Consider the following 15,984-nt stretch of genomic DNA (forward strand, 5'->3'; position numbering starts at 1 on the left):
ACTACAAAACATCCTCTAACCTTGCTACTCACTTTTGTCCTCAAAACTAAAGCTGGAAGAGATGTTTTAGCTGCATGACTCACAGAGATAGAGAAAAAACAATGTGCTCTCTTGCGTACCAAAATTCACAGGATACTTTTTCAGGTCACAGTTTGTTATGTGTACTCTGGCTTTGAATTAAAAAAACCAGACTGATTAACTTCAAATACAACTACAAAAACATAAAAGTCACAGTTCTTCCTGTAAGCTCTTGAGTTCCTATTCATTTGTATATAAATTTATGGTACAGAAAATACAGACATCATTTTGTTGCTCTTATTTACATATTACACCTCTCCAATGAAGTAGTATCTAAGCCATGGTTTTACAAAAATCATCTTGTGTCCTCATCTTACTCCAAGATCCACTTCAGTAATTAACCACAGGTGGTATTAACCACTTCACTAATCAAAGTTGTTCAATGCTTCCATTATGAGACCATATTTTCTTTCAGTGGTTGATGAATTTGCCATAGTTCAATTAGTTAGGTAAAAACTCTCCACTGTACATGTAAGATTCAAACACTGATTTTTCTTACATTCGAACTGAAATGGTTCATCCAGTTCCAAGAAACAAATGAAGAAATAAAATTATGAAAAGAAATCTTTATGTTAAGAAGTAAAACTGGCCACTACATTTGAAATACTCTAGTGACCTGCCTCAGGGGAAGAAGTAATCAGACAGCATCCACAATGCCAAGCCTTGTGTCTCTTCACCTTTGAAAGTGCCCAGCTATTAGAAGTCTCAATCAACTGCAAGTCCTGAGAGAAGGTCCTTCACATTTTGTAGGCTTTGGCGCTAGGTAATGAAACAGCATAGTGAAAGAAGCAGGTAAAGAAAGAAAATGTTGGCTATTTAATGGAATTCAGAATCACTCATGTAGAGAATGACAAGGGAAAAAGACTTCTAGGTAAGAAGAGATAACACTGAAATGGGTTAAAGGAAATTCAGAGAAGTCTGAGCCCAAGCGCCAGAAAGAAGAAATTACAAACATCCCCTCCAGAACCTGGAGACCAGGTTCCTGAATCCAAACATTCCTATGGCAAAGGAGACACCTAAACCCACTGCACAAGGTACCCCAGTCACCTTCTCATGCTGAGTCCCACAGGAAAACTAGTTTGGAAAATGCAGTTCTGCTGATAAAATTACATAGACACCATGAGGACACCCGTTTTCTTTTGCCTTTTCTTAAAAAAACAACAAGTAAAAGCAAAAAAAAAAAACAACCCAAAACTATTACAAATATATAAAATGTAAAGACTAAATCACTCTGTAAAATGATTTCAGATTTCTGTTACATACACACAACCCTAGCCCAGATTCCTTACAACCATGCAGAATAACATGCTAATGCTAAATTTAATGGACAAGTAGAATCACAGAATGGTTTGGTTTGGAAGAGATCTTAAAGATCATCTAGTTCCAAAACCCTGGCCATGGGCAGGGACACCTTTCATTAGATCACATTGCTCAAAGACCCACCCAACACAGCCTTGAACACTCCCAGGGATGGGGCATCCAGAGTCAACAGATTTAAACAAATCAGAAAAATAAAAAAATATTCAGTGCAAAGTTCAAAAACATTTTTTAAAGCAGTAATTACTAGCAGCATGGTACTGTAAGGTATAAAACCAATTTTCTTTAGTATCAAAACAAGAGGCCCAAAAAACTTCATAGAAATTTCTCCAAATTCAGAAGAAAACTTAGCCATAAAAAACTGCAGCCAGCATCAATCAGATGGACCAGAAAATTCCAAAGTGTTAGGCAAAGAAGTTCCTATAAGAGATGCAGACCCAGCTATAATATGTCATGACTTACTTTAGTGCTGATTTAGCAAACATGCTCCCCTAGATAGCTAAATGTCAAGTATTTTTTGGTAGTCAAAAATAAAACCAGGAAAAATAGTTTTGTCTTTACTCTGATATTAATAATTGCTATGCCCATTCTGTCCTCAGAAGAGAGGTGAACACGTTTTAGATTCAGACTGCTTGTTAATGAAAAATCAAAAGTCAGGAAACAGGAGATAATTATTTTCAAAATTATTTTGGTACTTGAATTTCATTTTCACTGGAAGTCAGCTGGACTAAAGCCTGCTAGTCACTGCAGAGCATGTGACTGTATACCATCATATTGCCACTCCCTGCTGCTCATCTCCACTCCCTCTAATCAGTTAATTAAATTGCTCATGCAACATTTCCCCAGTCAGCTTTCAGCAAAATAAACCAGGTTGCTAAAGACTCCATGTTTGCAGCAGTGGATTTAAGGTGGAGCCTACACTAGCCCAACACCTTTAGGCTGAAAAGCAGGGTGATGGCACCAATTGACACAACACAGACAGTAGCCTCCAATTACTGCTAGTAATGTGCAGACAAACTAAACTTTATTTTGTCTGCAGCTAGAAGAAAACATGCACATGCTCCCCTCATTCTGCTGAAACTTCTTGTGCCATCACCATAGACAACTGATGAAATCATCAATCTCCATCACAGGCAGTATCTTTCTACAGAGCAGCAAGCGCGTGATAAGCACCTAATATTGAAGAAAATTCAAGTGACCAGCAAGGATGCATTTTGGCTACAAAAATGTATTTCCTTATCAAGTTTTATTATCAACAATTGTTCCAAGTGGCTGGTTGACCTACTATGTAAGTAATCCACACAGGGGTTTTTTTTGCCTTGCACTCAGGTGCTGACTTACCTCACTCCATTCATCTCTTCTACTTTCTTGAAGCACCAAAATTATCTGTGCATTTTGGCTAAATTTGGGGTTAATTTTGTAAACACAGATCTAACTGTACACTTTGGCACATTACTTATGATGAACATTGCAGATAAAACAGTACTTTGTGCTTGTGTCTGCTGTGAAGAAAAATGAACAGAACCACCTAGCTGTAGCCTTCTGACACAAATCTGTACCCCAAAGGTTTTCAAATATCTGTGTTCTAGGTCTTTGTCACTGTAATATTTCAGCCCTTCTGCACCATGTCTGTTTCATGAGAAACAAGACTTCTGTGAAATTGCATTAGTTCCATTCATCACCAGAGGCAAAGCAGACAATTCCACAGAGGTACACAAGCAACCCATGGCAAAAGAGGTAATTAATTTACAAGATCTCCCGATTTTCAATGCAGTAAATTTCCAGTTCTTTGCTTCTGACAGGGCTCTGTGATGAAGCTTTGCCAACTCAGACCCTTTACTGGCTTCAAGGGAGCAACCAACCACCCAAGAGCCACAATTTGCACATTCTGATCACTGGCATCTTTGACATAACAGGTCACAGCTACAGCATTTGTTAAGATGATGATTTCCTGAATCAGACAGAAGACATTCAGTTGAGCAACAAAAGACTTGTCTTGCACCCCTCCCTAACAAGAGACTGAGTAATGACAGAAACTCCTCAGGTCTCCAAGGTGTCAGAAAAGGCACGGCCCTACTCCCTGCTCCTGATAGCTATCTTGCACAGCAGTCAGGAAAAACATCAAGTTGTCAGAAGGTAAAAAGTGTAGGAAAAAATTTATTTTACTAATATATCACAGGAGTTTCCATTTTATAAGTAGGGGAGCAAATTTTTTGATGTTACCTTTTATGAAACAGGATAAAGGAAAAATAATAAGAAGTACAAAAGGTTCTATACATACTAAGCATATATAATGTAAAAGGGAAAAAATTATCTCAGAACTTTTAAGTTGTGTTCTACCAATTTTTTGAAATTTAGAAGCATCATGACATGAGAGTTGCAATTAAGAGAATTCAGTATTTATATCATATCTCCCAGCCACAGCACAAGACACTGGTTTTTTAATTTTACAGGAGCCTTTCTATTTGGAAATAAAGGCACTTGACCAAAATAGTTCTGTAAAAAAAAGATTAGAAACTGTTTATAAAAGCTGTTTTTAAAGTATACAGTTCTCTTAAGTCTTAAGTTAAGTATTCAAAACAATAATTATGTTTAACAGACACATGAAGCTTCAAGTTTTCCCTGCTATCCTAAAATTCTTTCCACATATAAACACCCAATAAAACACTACTTTATGTCAATACAGCATGTTTGTATCTTTCTTTTACTTGAATGAATGGCTGTGAAATGGATGTTTTGCTATTCCATTAAAAAAACCTGCAAATGTTTCTGCTGAAAATCTAATGTTCTGCGTTCTTTTGGGTCAACAAAATATGTATTTGCAAAGAAAAGAAAAAAATTTGCAATACTGTAATTATTGCATTATCCAGAATCCAAATACTCATCAGGAGTTGTCTAATTCACTACATCAGATATCAGCCAGCTAAACACCCACAAGCTCATTTTTGCATGTAATTTGTTTAAGAAAATTAACACACTGATGACTAACTGACACTGTGTAGGAAGCACTTCACTTCCTTTGTCATTAAATCATGTTTCTACGATACTATCCTAAAATACTAGAGTATTTTAATGAAAAATACACAGCTTCCAAAAAAAGTATTTCTATTCCCAAACAGTGTTCACTGAACCAAATCAGAAGCTTATTTCCTAAAGAATGCTGACTAGTTTATATGTATTTGGGAAACTGGGAGACACTGCTTTATTTCATAATTTATGTGGAAGTCTTCAAAGCAACTGTGTAGCAAAGAATGTTTTATCTCAAGAGAGAGAAAAAAACCCAAAATAATCTGTTTGTATAGCTTTGTGAAGGTTTTTTGAGAAGCATATTTTACTGAAGAGGAAAAGTACTGAAACTGCAATTTTGAGTACAGCAGTAGGTACCTGTGCATCACTTCTGAACAAATTTACTGTACTTGCATGCTCCCCATTGACAGATCTCTCCCTCCTTCAGCTATCCAGACTTGACTGCAAGTCCATTACGAAGAGAATATTCTAGGAGGACTGAGGATGAAGAACTTGTTACTCTAAAATTAAAAAGTCTGGCCATTTTAAAAGGCTGTGGATATTTCAGCAAGTAAGTTTCACATGGATCTTCTTTCATTAAAAAAAAGAAACCAAATCCAAACACTCAAAGCATAACTTCTAATGAAGTTCGTGCATTTCCATTATTAAAAAAACCTTAAGTTTCAGTAGGTTATGCTGCAGTTTCCACAAAATCAAACTGAATTCACCTTCACACATCAGCAAAAGCATTCTTAGACTCTCTGCCAAACTGCTCAGAGATGCCTCTCTGCTATTACCAGAACATTAAATATCCAGTTGTTTTAGATTACACAAATGCACAGCTCAATTCTAGAGTATTTTCTGTACAGTGAGTACAGAAATGATCTATAACTTATAAACATGATTGACAAAACAGCAAAGAAAAGATCCAATAAAGCCACCTACAATCACAACAGCAAGAAAACCCTCAATCATGATCCATGTTCCTTCTGAAAGGTCACTCAGGCAGAGAAATGACTGCAAGAATGGATGAACCTGCACTGTTACTTGCTATCCAAAGGGATACAGCCTCTCAACACTGAAGCAGATTTCCCAACTATGTTACCCATTTCTAGCATTCAGACACTAAGATTTGTCCCACGCTTTTTTGTACCACCTTGAAAAACAGGCCGTTCTACATCTTAAAAAAATCCTCGTTATTAAGTACAGTTCTTCAGAAAATCTGTATCTAAGAAATGTGATAATGTGTTTCCTAGCTCATATATCAGTTAATAGATATTTCTAAGCAAGTAAGAGGAATTTAAACATTTCAAAGAACCTAACAATTTAGAAATGGACAGATTTACATGGAGAGAAAGCAGGGCTGGTGGCAGAGGGGAAGTCTTCCTTTCTATAAGGGGTAAGGTAGGAGAAGTACAGGATGTGAGGCATTCCCCTCAGTGCCAGTATTACTGAGCTTTTGACTAAACAGCTCAAACCTTTCAGTAGATTTTGGCATTTCATCAGGGTTTGGAGGACTTAGAAATAACCACCTCTTTTCTATCACCAAACACTCAACTCCATCTGTTTCTACTCTAAGAGTCAACCCAAGAATTGTGTACCTGACAAAAGCTATTTGGTTTCTCAAAGCAGCAATTTGCTGCATTTCCAGCATCTACCAGCAAGTTGGCTCCTTCTGCCTGGGGGAGTCCAGCACACCACAAAGACCTTCAGATACACCAGAAGGCCACTAAAAAAACTCAAAAAAAATTATGTGGCAGATGCCATTCTCTTATCTGCAATAAGAGATTTGTGCTTACCAAAAATGCCCTGAATTATTCAGAGCCCAAACACTAATACTGTATTAATTTATGGAGAGAGGAAGGAAGTTCTCTCCAAAGTTCATCAATGTTGTCCTTGGTAGGTAGCAACTCTCCCCTGATGAGCTTGATAAATCAAAATGAAAAGCTATGCTCAGAAACAATAAAGAGAAATAAACTCTTAAAAAATATTTTAGGTATAGGCACACAAGCACTGCAAATACAGAGACAATCTTGCTCAGTAATATTTCACCTTGCTACAGGCACCCATGGAAGATCCAGGTATGTGCTGAGGCATCAGGGGTTTCCTCAGCTTCTCACACAGCTGACAGCAAGGGGCAGGCATCTCCAGAAAGCAATTCAGAACACCTGAGTCCTGTCCAATTTAAATACTACAAAATGCTTTTCAAAACTATCTCCTTTTAGTAAACATTCATCTTAAACCCAGAAGAACACCAGCAGAAGTCTGCTGCTTGGCAAAACACACACAGAGGGTACAAACACATTCACAAATCCATCAAGTTGATTTTTGAAAACTGATTCCAGTTCAAAACTTTGTAGATTATTCCTGTCACTGAATGAATTCATTTAAACACAGAACATTCAGTTACTCATTCCAAAACCCTTACATTCTCTCTTGCTTGTATATGACCATATCTGTGAAGTCAGAAGTAGTATAAAAATTACAACTCCCAATAATTCCCCCCAGAGTAGTGATAATATTCTTGGAGAGGGTATGAAGGGATAAGGAGAGCACAGCATACTTCCTGCATAACCCTTAAGAAACTGAAAATATTATGCTACATGGAATTAGAAAGTTTCCAAGGTTGTTTCTTACCTTAAAGATAAGCAACCCACCCCACACACACCTCAAAAAAAGCCCCAAACTAAAAGCAAGCCCAAACCCAAAAGTCCAGAATTATTTTAAGTTTTATATAGAGAGGCATCAATACCAAATAGGTTCAAAATAAACAGCTGAATGCAAGTCCTCCTAGATTAAATGAAGTCTTAGTATAACGGCATTAATTTTTTCTTTACCTGTGAAAATCTGCATGCACTGTAACTCTTAAATGCACAGCAACTAAAAAAATCTTAATATCTATGGCCTGTCTCAAACTTCTATGACAAACTGACCCACAGAACTAGATCCATATACACATATTAGGTATTCTATGTATACATTACAAATCATTAGGAAGACTAAATACAAATAGCTTTTCTTGAGAAGAAAGAAGCTCACATATAATAAAATAGTGGCTTTGTTACTACCAAACAGTTGTTTCCTCTAATCTATTCACAGCCACGTTTCAATTCCCATTTACCTTATTCTTTCCACATTCCCATACTTTGAACACTCATTAAGCAGGAGAACACACAATGAATCAAGGTCTGCAGATAAAAATAAGCACAGTCTATTGAGTAACTGAGTAAAGCATATGTAGCATATGCATAAACACCACACATACCCACACTGGTTTTCCTCTTAAAAAAGAAACAAACAAAACCATAAACATGATGGATATCTAGATAATAAATTGCATTACTGGCAAATCTCTGATAACAGCAAGCAACAACTAGAGGTGTCTTGCAGATCTCTTATTTCCACGCTGATGTCTATGATAGCATCTAAAATTCATACTGAAAAGCACACATTAACATATGTATGAACTAACAACCAGAGAAGTTTAAATTTTCCTTTAAACAGACCAAACATTCAGTCAATTCAGCTCTCTCACTCCTTTTGCAGTAACTATTCCCACAAAACACACAATTCTTCTGGCAGACTCCACAGACATGAATGATTCTGTTTGTGTTTTCTTTCAAACTAAAAAATCATGATAAATTTGACAGTTTTTGCCCAAGTAGCTGAAAGAGGGAAATGCAGATGAGATAAAAAGCAATTTGGAACCAACCAGTACATCCAAAACTTAGAAGTTCACTTGTTGTAACAAAGTTTCTTAGTTCAGATTTTAAACAGAGCACTCCGAGTCCTCTGGAAGATTTCTCCCCTGAAATGTAGTGTGAAATGCACAAAGACTGCAATTTCAGCACTGCAAGCTGACACCATTAAACCCCACACTCACGCTGTTTGACTGCTAAACACCTCACGCAACTGACTTGAGACTTCTGAAGTCACAAGCCTTTAAACCACCATTTCAACTTCTTACAGCTTTTAGATCACATGTGGCAATATCCAACATAACTTTAAATGCAACTTTCAAAACTGGTGCCATTTCAAAGCCCTGTCAACGCCCTCACAAAAACAAAACACATCACCAAAAAAACAAACCCACACAAAAAACCCAGAACAAAAAAAAAGCCCAAATCAAACCAACAAACAAAAAAACCCAAAACAAAACAAAATAAAACCCAAAACCCCAAAACCAAAAAAACCCTGCAAACCCAATCTTCAGACCTCCACACCACATATGAGGGTGGTGGGCTCCACCATTCTGCCAGTCAATTACCAGTCATACTAAAGAGGTCATTCACAAGCCATTAAAGCACTAAAATCGAGACCATTCCCTTCATCAACAAGCTTACCAAATTAAAAGCAATAAGATCTTCCTGCATCAAAGCAAGCCAACTGCTCTCTTCCAGTAATAGAAACCTGGGATCTAATAACCAGCCTCCAAGGAAAGCACCACCCAGAACAGTTTCTATAACATTGAAAAAAAAGCCCAGTTTTTAACATATCTGGCAGGGGGAAAAATATAAATAGCTACATTATACTATTTCAAGCCTAAAACATTCATTTTAAACACATTTCCTAGTATTTCTCAACTATCAATTTGAGCAACACAAAAAGATCCAACTCAGACCATAAGTCCCTCTTGCAAGACAAGAAGCTGAATAAACGTTTCAAAAGAAACACAGAACATGATCTGATACATTCTTCCAAAATTGTTCACTAATACACTTATTAAAATTCTGACACATACAGGTCAGTAATTCTACTTGGGTTTGATGATCAACAGAAAACGAATAGAAAACAAAACAGCATGAATAAACCTCCATGTGTTATCTTTCTAGAACTGAAGGAAGTGAATGAAATTTGTTGGGATACAGAGACCTAGATTAGAATGCTTTCTTGGCCACAGTACAATGCCTCCTAAGAACTTATAAATCAGCTATTTACACAAATGGCTGCATTTAAGTTGAAGCAGTCAGGAATTTCACAGGATTACTAGTAAATGCTGGTGTTCTGGACATCAAACTTCACAGCCAAGTTTAAGAATAGTTAGTGTCTACAACAGTGCAGCTCACTTCAAACACCTAACTTGGGGGAAGAAACTGGTATTTGTGTTTGATTAGGTCTTTTTTCTAAATAAATTTGTATACAGCATCAAATAAAGCTCTTTTACGCCCTAAATATTGTTGCAGTATGGTGATGCAAGTAATTGCTTTTAGTTATGTGTTTAAGGCCAAAGAATAAAGAATTATCTAACTAAAACAGTAATCACTTACTACTGACACAACAAATTAATACAAGTTGCATGGAGAAGTCATGCAGCCAGTTAACAGAGAAGCATTTCTTTCTACAATTTAAATGACTGTTAGGTAAAAAAAATTACAATTCACACCTAACCACAGACAGGAGCACGTTAGGAAAGTGCAGTGGAATAAAAAAAATAAAAGTTTGGAGTCTGATACTTCTTTTTAAAAGGCAGCACCTCCAGCTAGGGCATGAATTCAGCACTGATTCAGGACACAAGAACTCTATCTACTAAATCAACAACAAAACTTCTTGCAACAGTCCAGGTTTCACTTGGAAATCTTGCTGAAATACCAGCCAAGCTCAGCCTTGATTAGACTGCAATGAGATCATAGCTTGAGGAGGTATGGCTGTAGGCTCTTGTAAAGCTGATACTAAAGAGAAATTCATTTAAATGATACATCAATCTTTCTTGAAATGCATGAACTAGAATGTTCTCATATTTATTAATGTGATATGGATAAAGCTGACTGCAGAACAACTTCAGAGTTCTTAAGGATATTGTTAGCACAGGAAGAGGAACGACTTTCTACCCACCACCCACAATCAATAGTATGATTGACACTGCAAGTTGGGCATCTCAGATAAGAGCACTTTTAAAGTAAAAGTAATCAAGATAATGCAGCTATGGGAGATTTTAAAGAGATTCACTCTTGAGCTCTCTGACTTTTTATTTTCATTATTTCCAATAAGACCTCCCTCTTCAGATGTTGTTTCTTTAAAAAACAGGAAAATACAAACTGAGGCTCCTGAGACTTCTAATTACTGTCCTCTAAGTTCTCATTTCACCTTTTGTTGAAATATGCATGCTGCCATAAAAAGCAAGTCCTTTCTTTTAAGATGTCAAATTAGGCAAGAACAAGCTGCCTTTGGGCAATTTTTTTGGAATGTTATCACACACACATGCAGAAATCAGAAAAAATGTAAAGCATTTTTTTAAAGGGACATTAAAAAATAGTGGTATGCAACACAGTGACAATGCTAAAAGACTTTTTTCTTAAATATTAGCAGCACCATTTGCACTTGGGTGGGGCAAGCTTTAGACGACCAGCTGTTTAAAGATCGAGCAAGCTGTATCATGCACCATTTTTCTCTGTACCTATTGCTGCAATAACAAAAAGGGCAAGGAAAAAAAAACTAAAAAAAAAGGCTTGTGCCTGGCACAACACACAGAGTATCACAACTTGATACTCTGCCTACCTGGTTCTATTTCTGGACTATTTATCCAAGTCTTGTGTCAGGTACAGGAAGAAAAGCTATTGTGAATGGGGAAAGCTGCTCACCCTGAAAGTGCTGGGCCCACTGCTGGGCACCAGCAGTGTGACTGAGCACTGACCTCTCCGGGGCAAAGCACTTCCCTCCCTCACAGCATCAATCATGGAATGGTTTGGGCTGGAAGGGACCTTTAAAGGTCACCCAGTGCAACCCCGCTGCAATGACCAGGGACAAAACTCCAGCAGCTGAGCACACACACCCCGGCAAGGCTGAACACATTTTCTCCTCTTTAGCTTGCCTTGCTTTCTCTGATTATTGGCAGTTTGGTGGATCAAAAGACACTATTGTTTTAATTGAAGTTATTTCTAAAATATTCCCAAATAGTAGTTGCTGCCAGTATTTGCCCTAGATTCTCCCCATGATAGTAGTAAAAAATTTCCCTTCCTATCAGCAAGTGAAATAGCCACACAATCAGAGAAGTGAAGAAGTGTATTACACAGAAAGTGCTGAACACCATGTATTTACTCATGAACTTTTCAATCACAGTATTTTTTGGTGCTACTTCTCTGGCAGTTGTGCCATATATGCTAAATAAAGTGGCAAATATTTACAAACACAGACTTCCCAGCATTTGCATAAAGGTACAACTTTCTTCAAAGGCTGATCTTGCTTTTGAGACTGTAAAAGGGCAGAGACAAGCAGAATTTTAGAAATCCCCCTTAAGCAGCTGCTATCTGAGACTCCATTTACACCTTGTCACATTCCTCGAAGAAGAGTTGGCAGCTGTCGTCATCCACCCTCACTTCCCCAGAGATGCTCTAGACTGGAGTGAGACAGAGCTTTATGGCCAGCTAAGGCTTAAGCACAGATTCAATCCACAAACCCAGGAGGTTTTCCACAGCCATCCTGAAGGATTCAGTCCACTGGCTTTTCCTGGGTCTCCCACTGACCAGCCATCAGTCCCCTGAGAAGGAAGGACACATGCCACAGAGAGAAGCACTGTGAAATGGCATCTCCTCATCCTGGCAGCCCAGTGATCCTCTCTCAGGAACAGGGTAACAAGCTCAGAGCTCTCTTCAGCTGAGAGGAGACAAACCTAACATCTCCTGCAAGGAGGGGCTGCTTTAACCACTCTCTTTTAAATTATTCTTCCCACCACTAGAAGCAGTACAGTAAAAACCAAAACACCATGACGGGTGGGCCAAATCAAGACGGAAAATTTTGCAGCTAAAAAATCATAGTCGTAGGCACACAAGTTTCAGTCCCTGGTTTCAAAACTATTTCTATAACACTGTATCCAACAACGGCAAATAGAAATATATTCCAAAATTTAAACCCAAGGATCCAGGTTCCCCTCTTATTCCTAGCTCTGTACAGATGGACCCAGATTGCTCTTCCACACAGAGGCACAGCTGTATGGTTCCTTAATTATTCCCTTGCAACAGACCCAGTTTAAAAGGTTCCCAGGCACAGACACTTCTCTCCACATACCACAGCCACATCCCCATGCCACAAATACTTATGCCTATTACTTAATACCTAGGTAACATTATGAATAAGCATCACTGATCAGTCTTTAGATGTAGCATTTATTAGCCATTAGCAGAAAGGTGGAATTATTTGAATTGGAACTTAATAGCTGGTGCACACATAGTAAAATAGTTCTATTCTCCTTCTCTCAAATGCTCCCAGCTTTGCTGTTCCCTAATTCAGGACAGTGGTAAGCAGCCAACACTCCTGCAGTCATTTTTCAGCCTATACATCTGACACTGACTGTTGTTCCTTGAAAAACAGCACTAGGGAAGTGATCTAGAAACAGATGGTTTGAAAAGTTCTCACTGGGAAAGTCCATAACACAGTTGTTTCAAAGGTGGGAGAAGGGAACCAACTAGAAAACTCACAACAAAACCAGATGAAAAATAAGATTAGTAAAATTTCTGTTGCGGATAAACCAGGACTTGTTGACCTCTGGCACTTTCAAAATGGGAACAGGCAGAGTCCGGAGGACTTGGAGACAAAAGCATATATATAACTTTCTGACAGATCTTGAGCAAAATGTGCTTTGCTAATGTGACTTTTTTTTCACTACAACATATGGATCTATTTTCATGTGCTTTCACTGTGCAACATGAAAGCTGTCTTAACTGCAAAAACCAACAATTACTGAGAATGGGGGCTCTTAAGTCAAAACACATCCAGATGAAAAAAATATTCTAAAAATCGTGAAGCATTTCTTTAACTTGTGTCCAGTACACTGAGAGTAAAGCTGTAAGAATAAAAGGACAAGAAAAAAAAAAAAAGAAAAAATAAATAAGAAAACACAAAAGAGAAAAAAAGAAGGCAACCAGATAGTGCATATATACCCAAGCATGTCCCTCTACTCGGCTTCGGTGCATGGATTTGATCACTGTCCACAAGACCTTTCTGTTTAAAGAAGAAGGGACAAACAAAGGCTATCCTAATTACTTAGAATTTGCAAGTGCAACGGCAGCGGATAGAACAGCCTCGGAGCCGCGAGTTTCAGTCTCCATGCCCTCCTGCGCCAGGAGCCCGGAGGGAAAGAGGGAGGGACCAGCCCAGCAGAGGGTTTCGGGTCCCCCAGCCAGTTACCAGCGCCCACAACGACGGCGCCGGCTCTTTACTGGGGCGTACGCGCGGGTCGGAGCCGCCACGCTGCCTGCGCCCAGCAACCTGTTGCCCCCAGAGCAGCCAGGATAAGCCCCGCACGCTCCGGTACCGCTCCCCGGGTGCTGGCGGCGGCCGTGGGGCCCAGAGCACTCCCGGCCCGGCGGCACCTGCGCCGGGCGCGCTGCCCCGCGGTACCTGCGCCCCGGGCTGCGGGCGGGCGGCGTGGCCGGGCTGTCACCGCCGCGGGCACGGCAAAATGGAGCCGGCCGGACCCACCTCCCCCCGCCCCGGCGCCGCTAACCTTGGTGATGATTAGGGGCTCCCCGTGCTCCCGTCCGCCCTTCACCGTGAAGCCCCAGGGAGCCCCGCCGGTCAGCTGCACCTCCACCAGCTTGTAGCCCTCAGCTGCCCGCTGCTCCACCATCACCATGACGGGCCCCGGTTCCACCAGCCCGCCGCCGAGCAGAGGGTCGCCGACGGCCAGCCGCTCTCGTCCGCCCCGCAGCCCCACGTCCTCCATGGAGCGCCCGTCGCCGCCGGGGCTGGCTCGCCTCTGCCGGCCGCTCCCCGGTGCGCGCCAGCCGGCGGCCGCCCGCGGAGGCACCTACCCGCCCCGCAGCGCCGGCCGGCCCGGCCCCATCGGCGGCGAGAGAGGGCTGCTCCGCCCGCCCCCTCCCCTTCCTCCTCCCCCGCAGCCCGCGGTATTGTCTCACGCCGAGGCCGGAGCCCGGCGGCGGGGGGGCGGCACCAACTTGTGGCAACTTGGCGGCGGGGCAAAAGCCGCCGAGCAACGCGGGGTGCTGGGAGGAGCGCGACGGGGAGAGGCGCCCCCGCCTCCCCTTCGCCTCGGAAAGAGGACGAAAGCCGCGTTTCACCAGCGGGGCAGCCGCTCGCCCCTCCCGGAGAGCGGCAGCCCCGCAGCGCGATCCCCCGGCCGAGGAGGAGGAGGGGGGAGAGGGGAGCAGCCCCGGGCCGGCCGCCAGACAAAGGCGGCGGCGAGAAGGTCCGTGAGCCCCGAGTCGCCCTGGGGCCGGGGCCGTACCCGGGTCACCCCACCACACGCAGGGGCGACCGCGCCTCCCCTCCGTCCCCGTTCCCAAACAAAAGCGGCGAGCAGGTGGAGGGTGGGGTGAAAGGGCAGCCGGCGGCTGCGGCCGCCCCCCGGGCAGGGACGCCCCGCCTCCGCCGTGCCAGGCGGCGGGGGGCCGGGGCTGGGAGCGCAGAGGGGGCCGGCTCTTGCCGGCTCTTCCCGTCTCGCCGCGGGGTTCGGGGAGGGGAAGCCGGGCAATGCCGGGGGCAGGTCAGGGGCAGCCGCAGCGGGAGCCGAAGGAAGGAGGAGCCTTCTATCAGCCCCTCCCGGCCCGCCCTGCCTCCACCACCTGTGGGGCGGGAGGGGCCGCGGGCTCCGGGCCGCGCTCTCCCGGCCGGCCCCTCTAGCGGCAGCCCCGCGGCACCGCCCGGCTCGGCCCCGGCCCCTCCCGCCGCCGCAACGGACGGGCCGGGCAGCGGCAGGAACCGGCGGGAAACACAGGTGAAGCTTTCAGCAAAGAAATCCAATAGAGAAGAGATTTGGAGTCCCAGATTTTTAAATAAGTTTGATGGCAGAGTGCGAGGCAGGACTAGAAGTGCTAATCTGAAGGCAAATCTTGGATGGGAAATAAATGCAGGGTTTGGGTTTGCCTGATGCCTTCACTGAGTTAATGGTGAGGCTGGGAGTGAAATACTTACTTTTTTCAATTCTCAAGTTTTAATTGAATCACATTATAGGAGGTTTCAGTGCCTTAAATCAGGACCAGGCTTGGCCTGGAGTACCAGTGTGCTAACACACAACCCTCCTTGGCATTTCACTGCCAAACAGGCAAACTACTGCTTGATCTAAGATAGAGGGAAATCTCTATTTTCGTTTCTGAAAGACTAGTGAACCTCAAGGTACTTCTTCATGTGGCGAGCTGTCTCATGGAGGTGCCTGGTTCTATGCAGTGGGATTTTACACTTTTGTGTGATGATGTAACAGGTCACATATTTTGCTTTCTGAAAGTGAATCTTGGGACATTCTGATTATGTGGCTTGTTCCTCTAACTCCTGTTTCAGTTGGTTTATTTCTCATAAAACTCTCCTGCCTCAAACAAAACCTTTTTTTTTTTTTATTTTTTTCCCTACAGTACTTCTAGGATTAGCTACAAGATGTTTCTTCAATACCTAAAGAAAACTTTGGGTTCAGAACACCTGAACACCTGAGGTGTCAATCGCAGTAGCAGATTGGAGAACATCTAGAAAAAAGAAAAATATATGATGATTGTTGTTCACTTGCAATTAAGGGACAGAAGGAATAGTGGAGAGGGTACTCAAACTCATGCATTCTTTTATGAGAATCCTGCAAAATACAAACCTTATACCAAACCAAGGTATTGCATCAGGTTATTTAGGGTCTCTAATGACTCACAG

The 15,984-nt window shown here is 41.9% G+C and overlaps 1 protein-coding gene across 3 annotated transcripts in view; it reads right to left on the reverse strand.

Annotated features, from left to right (window-relative positions):
- Nucleotides 1-14,115, reverse strand: part of SHROOM2 (shroom family member 2) — a 116,224-nt gene extending 102,109 nt beyond the window's left edge. For 2 of the 3 annotated variants that reach the window (XM_064708700.1, XM_064708709.1), the window contains exon 1: nt 13,841-14,115. In XM_064708700.1, the coding sequence (XP_064564770.1) occupies nt 13,841-14,059 (219 nt within the window). In that variant the 5' untranslated portion in view covers nt 14,060-14,115. The remainder of the gene's footprint in view (nt 1-13,840) is intronic. The other variant, XM_064708691.1, reaches the window with a different exon arrangement.
- Nucleotides 14,116-15,984: the final 1,869 nt, after the last annotated feature.

This window comes from Zonotrichia leucophrys, chromosome 1 (assembly GCF_028769735.1).
Source record: "Zonotrichia leucophrys gambelii isolate GWCS_2022_RI chromosome 1, RI_Zleu_2.0, whole genome shotgun sequence".
Classification (NCBI taxonomy): Eukaryota; Metazoa; Chordata; class Aves; order Passeriformes; family Passerellidae; genus Zonotrichia; species Zonotrichia leucophrys.